Here is a 13,817-nt window from a genome sequence, read left to right as displayed (position 1 = left end):
TTGGCTAGAGAGAGGTTTCTGGGCCATTGAGCAGGTACAGGATAGGTGAGGGTGTACCTGCTGGACGTGGGTGCCCAGGCCAGGTGAGAGTGCACCCGTGCACAGGTGTATCTGGGCCAGATGAAGATATGGCTAACTGACCGATCCATCTAGACTGTCTGAGGGTATACTTAATGGATAGTTGTGTCCAGGATAAGTGAGGGTGGTCCCATGGTCAGGGCTTCTGGGTGAGGTCAGGGTGCAATTGTGGACAGCTGTGTCTGGCCAGGTGCGGCTATATGTGATGGGCAGGTGTGTCTGGGCTGTATGAGGGCATATTTAATAGACAGGTGTATCTACGCTACTTGAGTGTATACCTGTGGACAGGTGTATCTGGGCCGGATGAAGGTGTACCTGTGATGGGACAGGTGTATCTAGGCAGGGTGGATGTATACCTCAGGACGGGTGTGTCTGGGCCGGGTGAGGGTGTACCTCTGGTGGGGATGCCAGCCTGAGGCCAGGGCCCCAGACACGTCCCCCCTGCTAGTGCCTCACCTTGAAGCGGCGGTCGTACTTGGTGACCGAGTCAGCGAAGTCCACGCGCTCCCTCTTGCCCAGGAACTGACGCAGCTCCGGCCGCTCCTCTAGCCCCAGGTAGTCCCCGACGAAGTTCCGGTTGATGCTGTTCCGTCTCCGCTCCTTCTTGTTCAGCAGGATGTTGGACGCTGTGGAGATACAGGGTGGGGGGCAGAGGTTGTGGCCTGGCTCCTCCGAGTCGGTCTGTCCCCTCCCTGAGCCCCCCACCTGCAGGCTCTCACCTTCCTCCCGCATCTCTTCGTACTTCCGGACTGCCACATGGCGTCGCCAGGCCTTCTGGATGGTGCGGGCAAAGCCATCGAACTTCCGCTCTCGCATCTCCTCCAGAAGGAAGAGCTGGGCAAAAGAGGGGCGGTGGGTCTTTCCCGATTCCACCCCACCCACTTGCTTTTGCTTATGGGCACCTGCACACGTGCACAGATGCTGTGGTCAAAACATTTTTTTCTTTCTCCAAATGACCGGACCCAGGGTTCCCTCCCGATATGGGGCACAAGCCCCCGTGCAAAGTTGTAACCGTGGGCTGGTCTTGTGGGCTTCAAATCCCAACTCTGCCTCTGACTAGCTGTGCAGGCTCACCAGACATGGCATAACATCACAGCTTCTGACTCTGCTAATAAAGGGGATGGCATGTCGCCCATGTGTGGTGCACCCCAGTTTCACAGATGGTAGGAATGTGAACCAATGTGCATCTTAGAAGACCAACACGATACTGTAAATATGAAAACCTGATGTACAGGACTGTGCTGTACCCAGAGACCATCTGGTTGTTCAGTGTACAACCTGCACAGCCATACATGCCAGCCCTGGAAAAGAAGCTTTTTGCAGAAAGCAGACTTCTGACTTTTAAGAGTCTCTGTCCAGAGGGGATTTAGGGTATAAACTATCTTAGTGCGAGTCAGAGTTGAAATGCCGTGAAGGACATCTATTCACTTAGAATAACAGCAGCGAACTTATCAAGGAGAGGAACTCACTGGATATGAAGTTATAAATCTACAGTAATAAGAACAATGGGGGTGCTGGTCAGAGAATAGGACAACCTATTGCAGTAGGACAGATGGCTCGGGAACATTGTCATTCAAACAGAAATTTAGCAATAAAAGGGACAGCATTGTCAGGGAAATACTGAAATGGAAACTATCGAAAATAAAATTAGGCATTCTTGAGAAAAATAATTAGCACGTCACCCAGAGGGATTTGTCAAATACACTGACATCACATCACTGCTTAAAGCCTGGCTGCCTGCTTTGGTGACCAAGATGGTTGACGGTTGATGAAACCCCAGGGGTCCCTGCAGGGACTAAAATAATTCTGCAGATACTTGGCTCAAATGCACTTAAAAAAACATACCTTGGAGGACTTTTAAAGCTGTGGGTGTTTATAAATGTTCATGGAAGGTGGGGAATCTTCACCAGGAAGAAAAAAAAAAAAAAACCCACCACGACCGCAGCTTTACATCCTGCAGGGAATCGAGTGGCGTTTCTGTATCGTTTTGTTTCTCAGGCTGATATCCTGTGGGTCAGTGGGTCTGTGTACAAGCGTGTCCAACTACTGCCTGGGGGGCGGTCGGTGCATTTTGCAGTTCGCTGAGGGGATGACAGGTAGGAATAAAGGGAGACCAGCCTTACAGAAGCAGGGTGGGCCAGTCAGCCAGGAGTCCTCCTTCCCTTAGCTGTTTAGGGCAGATGAGACAAGTGTCCTCCAACCTCGTTATTTCTGCTCAGGGAAGGGGATTTGTGTTCGTTGTTGGGAGAGGAATCTTCCTGTCCACAGAGTTTGAAATTCGTCTCCTTCATATGCAGAGGGCAGATCAGGGTGTGCTTAAGGCGGGTGAGACAGGCCCCCAGTCTGAGCTTATCCTGGTGTGCTGGGTTGAATAGTGTTTCCCCGAAATTCATGTCCACCCAGAACCTGTGAATGTGACCTTACCTGGAAAGAGGGTCTTTGCAGATGTAATCAAGTTAAAATGAAGTCATGCTACAGTGGGGTGGGGGTGGGGGTGGGGGTGGGCCCTCCCTCAATCCAGTATGATTTGGTTTCTTTAGAAGAAGAGGGAAATTTGGACCCAGACACAGAGGAGAAGGTCGTGTGATGACAGAGGTAGAGACTGGAGTGATCAAGAATGGCAAGGATGGCTGGCACCCACCGAAAGTTAGGGAGAGTCAAGGAAGGCTCCTCCCTGCAGACTTGAGAGGGACCGTGGCCCCGCAGACACATTGATTTTGGATTTCCAGCTTCCAGAAACGTGAGAAAATTAATTTCTGTTGGGTTAAGCCATCCAGTCGGTGGTACTTCACTACAGCAGCCACAGGAAAGGAACACACGCAGCGTGACGGGCAGGGAAGGCCAGCAGGTGTGTGAAACAGCCAAGGATAGTTTGAATTCATGTGTACAAGGAGCCAAATTCAAATCAGAATCATCCCAATGTGGGCTGGCTGGCAGAGTCCCCACCTCCGTTAGGGTAACTTCATTCTTTGATCAATTGTGATACAGCATAGTTATAAACAGTTACAAAACTGTATCCAGTTTTTTTCCTGTGCAAATTTTCAGTCTTGTTTTTCCTTACAACATTTTTCCACCAAACTTTTCCCTGTGTGAATTTCATTGTTTCCGGCCGTGGAAATAATTTTTGTCAGAATTTGATTTTACCTTAGATAGCCTTAGCCAGTGCTAGCCTTGTTGACTCTGTTTTTTGTTTTTTTGTTGTTTGTTTGTTTTGTTTTTTCCCAGTGTCAATTTTTACATGTTTCTTTCCGAGTCAGATTTTGCAAACTGCCTGTAACCAGCAGGATGGATTCTCTTTCTCTGTCTCTCCCATCCTCTTTTTCTGACCCTCCCTCCCTTTCTTTCTCAACTGCTACAATTTGAATTGTTCCCGATTAGTTCCAGTCATGGGCAATTTTGGTTTGTGATGCTAGTTTCTGTCAGTAAAAAGATCTACTCTGGATGCAATTCCAGACTGTTCTCATTTCTTGGAGCAGAGCACATCCATAGGGAAAGCTCTAGAGATCGGTACAGACAAGTTTGGGGGACAGAGAACCCGACCTCCCGAAACAGACTATTTTCTTCTTTCTCTTTTTTTTTCTTTTCTTTTCTTTTCTTTTCTTTTCTTTTCTTTTCTTTTCTTTTCTTTTCTTTTCTTTTCCTTTTGTTTTCTTTTGTTTTCTTTCTTTTTTTTAAAGTAAGTTTTGGGGCGCCTGGGTGGCGCAGTCGGTTAAGCGTCCGACTTCAGCCAGGTCACGATCTCACAGTCCGTGAGTTCGAGCCCCGCGTCAGGCTCTGGGCTGATGGCTCAGAGCCTGGAGCCTGTTTCCGATTCTGTGTCTCCCTCTCTCTCTGCCCCTCCCCCGTTCATGCTCTGTCTCTCTCTGTCCCAAAAAAAATAAACGTTGATAAAGTAAGTTTTATGCCCAATGTGGGGCTTGAACACACTTGAACACTGAGATCAAGTGCCGCGTGCCAATAATCCAGCTTGGTCCAGGCAGGGGAACATAAGATCTGCGTGGGAGTGTAGTGAGCCAGCACAACACATCCAGAAGGCCGACTCCCCATTTGCCATCCAATCCTCACATAGCAGAAGGTGGCCAGGCAGGCCCTAGGGGATTCTTTGCACTGCCTTATTTATTTAAAAAAATTTTTTTTAATGTTTGTTTATTTTTGAGAGAGAAACAGAGACAGAGTGCAGACAGGGGAGGGCCCGAGAGAGAGGGAGACACAGAATCCGAAGCACGCTCCAGGCTCTGAACTGTCAGCACAGAGCCCGATGCGGGGCTCGAGTTCACGGACTGCGAGATCATGACCTGAGCTGAAGTTGGACGCTCGACCTACTGGGCCACCCAGGTTTTTATCTATCTATGTATCTATGTATCTATTTATTTATTTATTTTTAATTTTTTTAAGATTTTATTTTACTTCTTTTTTTTTTTTTTTTGGTTTTATTTATTTGTTTTGAGAGAGAAAACACATGGAAAGGGGTGAGACAGAGAGAGAGAATCCCCAGCAGGCTCTGCACTGTCAGCGCAGAGCCCAACGCGGGGCTCCATCGCACGAACAGTGAGGTCCTGACCTGCACCAGAATCGAGACTCTCATGCTTAACCAGCTGAGCCACCCAGCTGCCCCTTTACACTTATATCTTTAAGTAATCTCTACACCCGACGCGGGGCTCGAACTCACGAACCGCGAGATCATGACCCGAGCCGACGTCAAGATGCCTAACTGAGCCACCCGGGCGCCCTGTCATTGTTGCTTTTTAAAAAAAACTACCCCCGGGGCGCCTGGGTGGCGCAGTCGGTTAAGCGTCCGACTTCAGCCAGGTCACGATCTCGCGGTCCGGGAGTTCGAGCCCCGCGTCGGGCTCTGTGCTGATGGCTCAGAGCCTGGAGCCTGTTTCCGATTCTGTGTCTCCCTCTCTCTCTGCCCCTCCCCCGTTCATGCTCTGTCTCTCTCTGTCCCAAAAATAAATAAACGTTGAAAAAAAAAATTAAAAAAAAAAAAACTACCCCTGTCCAGCTTTGCTGAGAAATAACTGATGCGTGACATTGTGTAAATTTCAGGCGTACAGGAGTTGACTGGATACATGTATATATTGCAGAATGGTGACGCTGTAGATCAGCTGGCACCTCCACGCATAACATAGTTACCATTTCTTTTGTGGTGAGAACCCTGAAGATCTACCTGCCAGTATATAATACAGCGCTGTTCACTAGAGTCGCAATGCTATCCGGTAGGTCCCCAAGACAGATTTATCGTCGTCACTTTGTTTCTCCCCTGAAGGCAGAGGCCCCGTACGCTAGGTGGTGTTCCCGACCTTTTGAGAAAAGGCTGAGAGCGGCCGATAAGGTGCTGGAGGGGTTATTTCTGCACTGGAGGGTACAGAACGAGGGTTTTCTTTGACAGATCGGGGCCTGGGGCAGGTCTTGGGATAAGCCAACCGCCACTTTGACACGAGTCTCCAGCCCAGGGACTCCATGTGTCCATGAAGCAATGAAGGAAGAGGACAGAGAAGGCAGGCTAGGAGAAGGTACAGAAAGAAATTAGTTAAGGGGCGCCTGGGTGGCTCAGCCGGTTAAGCGTCCGACTCTTGGTTTCGGCTCAGGTCATGATCTCACGGTTGGTGGGTTCGAGCCCCGCATCGGGCTCTGGGCTGACTGTGCGGAGGCCGCTTGGGATTCTCCCTCTCCCTCTGCCCCTCCCCCCTCGCGCTCTCTCTCTCAAAAGTAAATAAATAAACGTTAAAGAAATAGAAGTTAGTTAAAAAGGAAGAAAGCAGAAAGAGAAGAAGGATAGAAAGTTCTTCTCCCTCACAAGGGGCTTGTCACCACAGGTGGCCACGCGTGTCCCTACCTGCCTCCTGGCCACCAGGGGACCGTCCAGCTAATTCCGGTTTTTCTGAGCACCTGCTATGTGCCACACACTGGGCAGGAGACTTCCCGTTTTGTCTAATCCTCACCCCAGTCCTGCACGGGGGTCTTCTCCTCCCCTCGCTTTCCAGACGGAGAAGTCTGTCTGCCTCTCGCACTCACCGACTCAGGGTTCTTGACAAAGACCTTGGTGCTCCCCATCTGGTACTGGTCCGGATCCATATTGACTGCCCGAAGCAGGTGCTGGACCCCCTGACGTTCATCCCCACGCCACTGTGGCCACGTCTCCGGGGTCAGGATGGCGTACCTGGAGGCAGAGGACCCGCTGGTGGATATTCTGCGGGGTGGCAGTTCGGGCCGGGGGTGGGCGGGGGCACCTCACCTCTGCAGGAATTTGGAGAATTGGCGACGGTAGGCAAAGCCAGCCCGGCGTACTCTGATGTTCTCCTTCAGGCCCAGGTACTCCACCTGGTGCTTGACCCTAAAGGGGAAGGCACTTTGAGTCCCCTGCGGGGTACTCCTGGTCCTGGGAGTGGGTGGGTGCTGCTGGGCAGGGCTGGAAGGAGCAGACGTGGGGCTCAGTGGGTCTGGCTTCGCGCCGGGGGCAGTGTGGGGGGGGGGTGACTTCAGTGCCGGTGCCAGGGGTCAGCCTGGGAGTCAGTCCTGTGGGGGTGGGGACCCAGCTTCTGGGGAGGGAGGGGTCTGTGACAGTTCTGTGGCCAGTTCCAGAGTTCATCCTAGGGGTGCGTCCTAGGTTTTGGGGACTGAGGGGACTGTGCTAGTTCCTGGGTCATCCTGGACTCAGTCTGGGGTCATCCCTGCAGTCTGGATGGTCGTAGTCAGTAGTAGGTATAAACCCGGGGCCCTGAGGAGGTTTGCACTGGTCCTAGGGGTCAGCCCTGGTTAGTCTTGGGATGAGTCCCATGACCCTGGGCGGCTTCTGGAGGGAGGGGTCCGTCTGGGGGCACAGGAAGTGTGGATGGGTCCAGCTGGTAGTCACCTGCTCTCCTCCCAGTCGCGGGGCTTCTTGGTCTCATTGGGCTTGATGCAGCGGATGTAGTGGGGTGTACATCTTTTTAGCGTGGCCACCAGGTCATTGGCTTGTTTCTGAGGTGGAGGAGAAGGTGGGGGCGGTGGAGCGATGGGACCCTCGGACCCTCCCTCCTCCCAGCCTGGATACAGACCCAAGAGGCAGAGACGCACTAAGTGGGGGCTGGCTCCCAGTGCACCACGGGGTCAGGTGTCCCTGGTCTGTGCATACCTCCATTAGCACACCCCGTGCAGGGTTGACACCCTCAGACGAGGAGCTCTCGTGTTCACAGCACTCAACGCTCAATGTGGCACATCACAAGTGCTCAGCAAACATTTGCGGGTGGCTAGCTGAGCACTCAGAACATGTGCACAGAACATTTCTGCCTGTCCTTCGGGGAGCCGGTCCTCCGGGAGTAGGGAATCACGTGTGTGTGCCTGAGAGGCCAGCCTTGTGCATTTTAGTCCCTTGGAGGAGACTAGAAAGGAAATCGTCCCAGGTGGGGGGACTGGAGGGAGCGGCATGAGAGTCCTCTGCTGTGTGATTGGGGCCAGTGACGGTGCTTCTCTGAGCCTTGGTCCGCCCGTCCCCCGGGTGGGGTTCGTCCCATGCACGGAAAGCGTCCCCGCATTTGCTGCCAGTACAAGTGCTCAAGGCATGGTCATTAAAATGTTTTCAGGATGGGCCACCCAGTTGATCGTAGCACCATTCACTAGGTAAAAGGTGAAAGCAACCGAGTGTCCATCCACGGAGGAGTGGATAGGAAGAATGTGGCCCGTTTGTACACTGGAAGATTCTTCAGCCTTAAAAAGGAAGGCTGTCCTGACCCCAGCTACAACAGGGACGAACCTGGAGGACGTTACGCTGAGTGAGGTAAGCCAGACACAGAAGGACACGTCCTGCCTGATTCCACTCACGGGAGGTCCCTAGAGGAGTCCCGTCCACAGGACAGAAAAGATAGTGGGCGTCGGGGGTGAGGCAGGGGGCGGGGAGTCAGTGCTCCAAGGGGACAGAGTCTCAGTTTGGGAAGATGAAAAAGTCCTGGGGACGGATGGTAGGTAGGTATGGTGGCCCAGTGTGAGTGTGCTCGATGTCCCTGAGCTACGCACTTAGCAGTGGTTAAGATGGTCCATTTTACGTATTTTCCCCCACAATCCAAGTGGCACACAGCCAAAAGGCCAAAACATTTTTAAGATGATGGACGGTTCAGTTTGGATTTAGGGAGTCAGGGGGACATCAAGGAAGCTGGTAGAACCCCCCCTACCCCCAGAGTTGGAAGAAGACCCTGCTGGACAGAGGGTGCCTGAGAGAGGGGCAGAGGCCCCAGGACGCAGGAGAGACAGAGGCTGGGATGAGTGGAGGACTGTCCCCAGCCCTCCCCGGGCCCAGCTCCTCCTCTCCTGCCCCAGGACCCACCTTGATCTTGGAGCCGGCGGTGCTGGGGCGGCCCTTCTTGTCTACATCCAGCTTCTCAGGAAACAGCATGCGGAGGAAGGCCCTGGGCAGGGGGCACAGGAGAATTAGAGGTGCCCTCTCCCAGAGGGGAGGCTACCTAGACGCCCGTGACCTAGAGGACGCGCTGCGAAGCGTAGTTCTCCCTGAGTGTGGGGGGTGTAATGCTGAGAACCGGGGAGTTGCTTTTGTCCTTTCGGTTTGATTTGTTTGCACCTGTTCCTTCTGCCTCGGTGACCACGCTTGGCCTGGGTAGCAACTAAAATAGAACAAAGTTAAATTAAGTACGAACACCTATCAAGGGATGCGGCATCTCCGGCAACAGGGGCAGGTCCCCTTTCAGGAACGATCCTACACGCACAGGCTCACGTGCATGTGCAAAGCCACAGACAGGGGAGCCTGCTGCTGTGACCCTGCCTGTGGTCACCATGATGGGCACAGTCACATCGCCCCTCAGCAGGGGATTGGTTAGGCGCCCTGGCACATTCACAATTCTCTCCCTCATCTCCGGGGGACCTTCCCTGACCATCACAGCCCGGGATGAGTGGACTGCTCGATCGGTACATATTTGGGAAGATGAAAACGCCCTGGAATTAGAGAGTAGGGATGGTTGGTTGCCCGACGTTGTGAACGTGCCTTAAGGCCACCGAACTGTTCAGTTCCGGACGGTGAAAAGGTAAATTTTATATTGTGTGTATTTTCTCACGATTAGAAAGTAAAAGAAAGTGAGGGGCGCCGGTTGAGCGTCTGACTCTTGACTTCAGCTCAGGTCATGATCTCAAGGTTCGTGCGTTCGAGCCCCGCATGGGGCTCAGCGCTGACAGTGCAGAGCCTGCTTGGGATTCTCTCTCTCCCTCTCTCTGTCCTTCCACTGCTCACTCTTTCTCTCAAGATAAATAAATAAACTTAAAAAAAAAAAGGAAATAAAAGAAGGTAAAAAAAGAAAAAAAAGAGTGATGCCTACCATAATCTCCAGCCCTTTATCACCTTAGTTTTCCTTTTCAATGCTTGCTCCAGTGGATACCGGAATGACCAGGAGAGCTTGTTAAAACACGGATGGCTGGGCCCCACCTCATCCCTCTTGAGTTTCTCATTCACACATCTGGGCTGGGGCCCGATAATTTCTAGCGAGTTCCCAGCTGATACTGCTGCTGCTGGCCCAGGAACCCTACTTTGAGAACGACCGCTCTGTCCTTTCCAATATGGTGGCCCCTGGTCACCTGTGGTTCTCGAGGCCCTTGAGACCCGGCCTGTCTAAATCACGATGCGCTGTGAGTGTTAAATCCATAAAAGATTTCACAGAGTGCCACAATATGGGGAAAGAGGGTGTAGTTCATCCATTCATAATTAATTCATACTCATTCATGGATAATTTTTATATGGATTATATGTTGAAATGATATTTGGGGTATGTTGGGCTTAAGAAAATATTTTTTTTTAATTTTTTTTAATGTTTATTTTTGAGACTGAGAGAGACAGAGCACGAATGGGGGAGGGGCAGAGAGAGAGGGAGACACAGAATCTGAAGCAGGCTCCAGGCTCTGAGCCATCAGCCCAGAGCCTGACGCGGGGCTCGAACTCACGGACCGTGAGATCGTGACCTGAGCTGAAGTCGGCCGCTTAACCGACTGAGCCACCCAGGTGCCCCAAGAAAATATTTTTTAATGTCACCTGTTCACCTTTTTTACTTTCCGTATTTATTTGATTTTTACTTTAATTAATTTATTTTAAGTTTATTTATTTTGAGAGAGAGAGAGAGAGAGAGAGAGCGCCAGGGAGGAGTAGAGACAGAATCCCAAGCAGGCTCCAGGCTCTGAGCCATCAGCACAGAGCCTGACATGGGGCTCGAACTCACGAACCTCGAGATCATGACCTGAGCCGAAATCAAGAGTCAGACGCTTCACCGACTGAGCCACCCAGGCACCCCCACCTTTCTACTTTTTCAGTGTGCACTAGGGAATTTAAAATTGCACACATACTGGGAATAAGGTTTGGGTGCAGTTTGGCACGAGGGATCTTTCTGGTGTGATGCAGATGTTCCCAGACGGGTAGGGGTCATGGTTGTACAATCCTACGCGCTGGCTAAAAATCCCTTCTCGAGGCGAGCGCATTTAATGGCATGCAAGTTGTACCTGGACACAGCTGTCTGAAAGTCATGATGCGTGTAGCTCGGATTCTGCGTGGATGTGGGGTACGAGGGACAGTGCCGGTCTAGATCATTGGATCTCAAGTTCAAATGTGCACGTGGCTCTCGAGGAGGCATCAGGGGCGTCACGTTGAAACGCAGATTCTGATTTAGTGGGTGTGGGGTGGGGTCTGAGGTGCCGCATTTGTAGGCAGCTCCAAGGGTGTTCAGGAGCCATAATTTCAGCCTTTTACGGACCGCTGTCTTACGACTCTCATGCGACACTATATTCTATTTGCCTTTTTTTTCCCTAGTTCAACACCTGTCTCCTCGCGTGGCTCTCCACTCAGTGAGAGCAGCCGTGTTCTCCGACCTGTCCGGTCCTCCGTCCCCACAGGTTCAAATCGTGCCTGGCACACAGCAGAGCCTGGACAAATTTTTGAGGTTAAAAAGGCAAAAAATGGACGCCGGCATGCAGCTTCGGTCAGGGAGATGGGAGCCATGGGTCCATATGTGTTAACACGGAAAAATGCGGGGCGTGCTGTGTTCTCACGGTGTAACCGGGGAAACCGTCCACACCCCACATGGATTGGGTTGGCGCAGGGGAGCACTGGATGGGCCAGAAGGAGCTCTGAGGGCTTTCCTCACTTCTTCCTGTGGGCCTCGGGGGGCTAACCAGTCACTAGAAACACCGTCCCTGTGGACAGCCACACTCACAAAGTCTGCGGCGTGATGGGAGCTCTGGGGAAGACAGAGTGGTCCCCAGCCTCCCCACAATCCCTAGGAGGATGTGTCCCCGGAGGTCACTCACTGCTCACTGGTCTGCATCAGCTCTATGAGGTCAGAGAACAGGACGTCCCGGTTCCTCTCGCAGAAGCCGTTAACATCGTAGGAGACCTGGAGGGAGACAGGGTTGGGGGGAATGCGGGGCTGAGACCCGAGGGGTGCTGCTTACAGCCCAGGCGGTCAGGGGTCCTGTGGGGGCCTGCTCTGGGCTGACAGGATCGGGGGGTACCTATAGTTCACAATAAGGGGCAGGGGGCTCCAGCCTGGGCAGGGGGTCCCTGGGGGTGTCCGCTGACCACCGAAGGTCAGTGGGAGAGTCTGTAGTCCTGTCAATTGCGGGGTGGAAGACCGTGGCCAGGGTCAGAGGCCAGCGGATTTCTAGAGTCTTGGGTAGGGGTCCGGAGGGGGCTCCAGCCCATTTTGGAGGGTAGCGGCTTGCCGCGTAGGCCTTAAGAGTTTGAGTTGGAAGGCCGTGTCCTGGGTCAGGGGTTAGTGGGGTTTGCAGCTCAGATTGGGGGGGAGGGTCTGGCGCACAACGTGGGGTCAATGGGAGGGAGTTTCCGCCCTGTTAGTGGGAGCTGCGCTGGGAGTAAGGAGAGCTGTGACCTTGGTCGGGGTGGGGGGGGCAGTGGGTTTCTGCAGGTCTGGCTGAAGGAACGCGGTGGGGGACCCAGGCCAGTTCCTGGGGGTGCGTGGGAGGGGTGGAGAAGGGGGTCGCTGGAGTTCTGCAGCTCTGACCGGGGGTTCCCTGCAGGCTCCTTTCACCAGGGGGCTGGGAGGCTGCGGCCGGCCGGGGCGGGGCACCGCGCACCTTGCCCGCGTAGTGGTGGATGACGAAGCCCGAGCTCCAGCTGTTGAAGTGCTCGTGGGTGCCCACTGCCGCCTGCAGCTTCTGGAGCAGGGTCTGGTCGGCGCCGCCGCCCGTGGCGTGCATGGTGGCGCACACGTCGTCCAGGACGCTCATGATGCCCGGGGGGCTCTGCGGGTGGGGGAGGCGGGCGGGTGGCTCAGCCTGGCGGGGCCCTGCCCCCATCCGGCTCCCCTGATCGCGGAGGGAGTGGAGGAGGCGGGGCTTCCACATACAAGAGCAAAAGTGGGGGGTGGGGAGTGGCTGTGGAGGTTAGCTGGGGGGGGGGGCAGGACGGGGTGAGGAACCCCACCGGGGATCCTCGCCCCTTCTCCCAGACTGGGATGACCTGGTGGGGGACCTGTCAGCCTGACCCCTTCCTCTGTCTCTGAGCAGGTTGCCATGGGGAAGGCGTTTTGTTTTGTTTTTAAAGTTTATTTATTTTGAGAGAGAGAGAGAAGAGAAGGGAAGGGAGAGATAATCCCAAGCAGGCTCCACACCGTCAGCACAGAGCACATGCGGCTCAAACTCATGAACTGTGACATCATGACCTGAGCTGAAATCAAGAGTCAGATGCTTAACCGACTGAGCCCCCCAGGGCCCCTGGGGCGGAAGGTTCGTTGAGTGAACAAGTGAAATGCAAGCAGGTGGGCAGAGTGAGTGGATGAGGTGGCTGATGGGATATTTCAGTGTGCTCCTCCATCTGTCCCCCAGCGGGGAACAGGGGGCCCGAATCCCCCCTCCCCTCTCCCAGGCCTGGCTCCAGGCCCGGCAAGACCCGGACCCGCAAAGCTGACCCAGTCCTCACCAGCTTGTTTTCAATGAGGTCGCAGACGATTTTGTTGTTGAAATACTGGATGGGGGTCCAGCGGATGCCCTCCTGTACGTACTCCTCCTGGGGGAGGCACAGGGGGCGGGGGTGGGGATGGGTGTCTGGGCAGAGGGTGTGTATGTTTCTAGAACGCATGCTTTCACAAGGTGGGTGAAGGAGGTGTGGTGGGTGTTCCCATATCTCCCCATCTCACCACGTAGGGCCGTCTCCAGTAACAAAGTCTGTGGCCCTGTGTGAGGCAGGCTGGAACTTCTCCCCCTGGCAGCCCTTAGCCGCAGACAGATAGGAGCCGGTTCATAAATATCCTGGCTCCGTGGCTCCTGGGGTGGACCACCTCTGAGGTCTGCGCTACAGTGTCCCCCAGGGCTCAGCAGAAATTGGCCCCAACTGCCTGCAGCATAACCCACTCATCATCATATCCTATTCTGTCCCCCCCCCCCTTTTCTTTTTTAAGTGAGTCTTTCACTTCCTCTCTCCTCGCCTGATATTTGCCCTGAATCCTTGTCTCAGGCTCTGCTTCTGCAGGATGGGCAGGATGAAAACAGCAGGGATTTTTGTTCATCTCCTGCACGGCAGTCTTCCCAGCACTGCAAACAGTGTCTGGCACACAGCAGGGTCTCAATAGATAATCGTTGGAGGAACGGACGAGGAGGGTGTTCCCCAGCCCTTGTGAACGTTAAAGAGGCAGAAAACCTCTTCCAAAGGAGATTTCATGGGGGGGGGGGCTGGAGAGCTCAGCAGAGAGAGAGGTGGGAATGGGGGCTGGAGGGGGGAGGGTCCCCTGGTTCCTCGGCAACCTTCATGGTCCCGC

General features: G+C 53.7%; 1 protein-coding gene across 4 annotated transcripts in view; it reads right to left on the bottom strand.

Moving 5' to 3' along the window:
* MYO1F (myosin IF) overlaps positions 1-13,817 on the bottom strand; it is a 34,202-nt gene that overhangs the window by 3,775 nt on the left and 16,610 nt on the right. For all 4 annotated transcript variants that reach the window (XR_006964868.1, XM_047094509.1, XM_047094507.1 and 1 more), the window contains exons 13-21: positions 12,983-13,069; positions 12,139-12,306; positions 11,353-11,438; positions 8,381-8,462; positions 6,935-7,041; positions 6,317-6,415; positions 6,097-6,241; positions 798-912; positions 535-704 (exon numbers count right to left, since the gene is read on the bottom strand). Coding sequence is in view for 3 of the 4 variants with exons in the window: in XM_047094509.1 (XP_046950465.1) it covers positions 535-704; positions 798-912; positions 6,097-6,241; positions 6,317-6,415; positions 6,935-7,041; positions 8,381-8,462; positions 11,353-11,438; positions 12,139-12,306; positions 12,983-13,069 (1,059 nt within the window). In the remaining variant the exon portion in view is untranslated. The remainder of the gene's footprint in view (positions 1-534; positions 705-797; positions 913-6,096; positions 6,242-6,316; positions 6,416-6,934; positions 7,042-8,380; positions 8,463-11,352; positions 11,439-12,138; positions 12,307-12,982; positions 13,070-13,817) is intronic.

Source organism: Lynx rufus, unplaced genomic scaffold, assembly GCF_022079265.1.
Source record: "Lynx rufus isolate CCGP_SWC_20201006 ecotype Redwood Valley unplaced genomic scaffold, mLynRuf1.p SCAF_4, whole genome shotgun sequence".
Lineage (NCBI taxonomy): Eukaryota > Metazoa > Chordata > Mammalia > Carnivora > Felidae > Lynx > Lynx rufus.
Note: the sequence above shows the minus strand (reverse complement) of the source record. Positions and strands in the feature narration are given on the sequence as shown.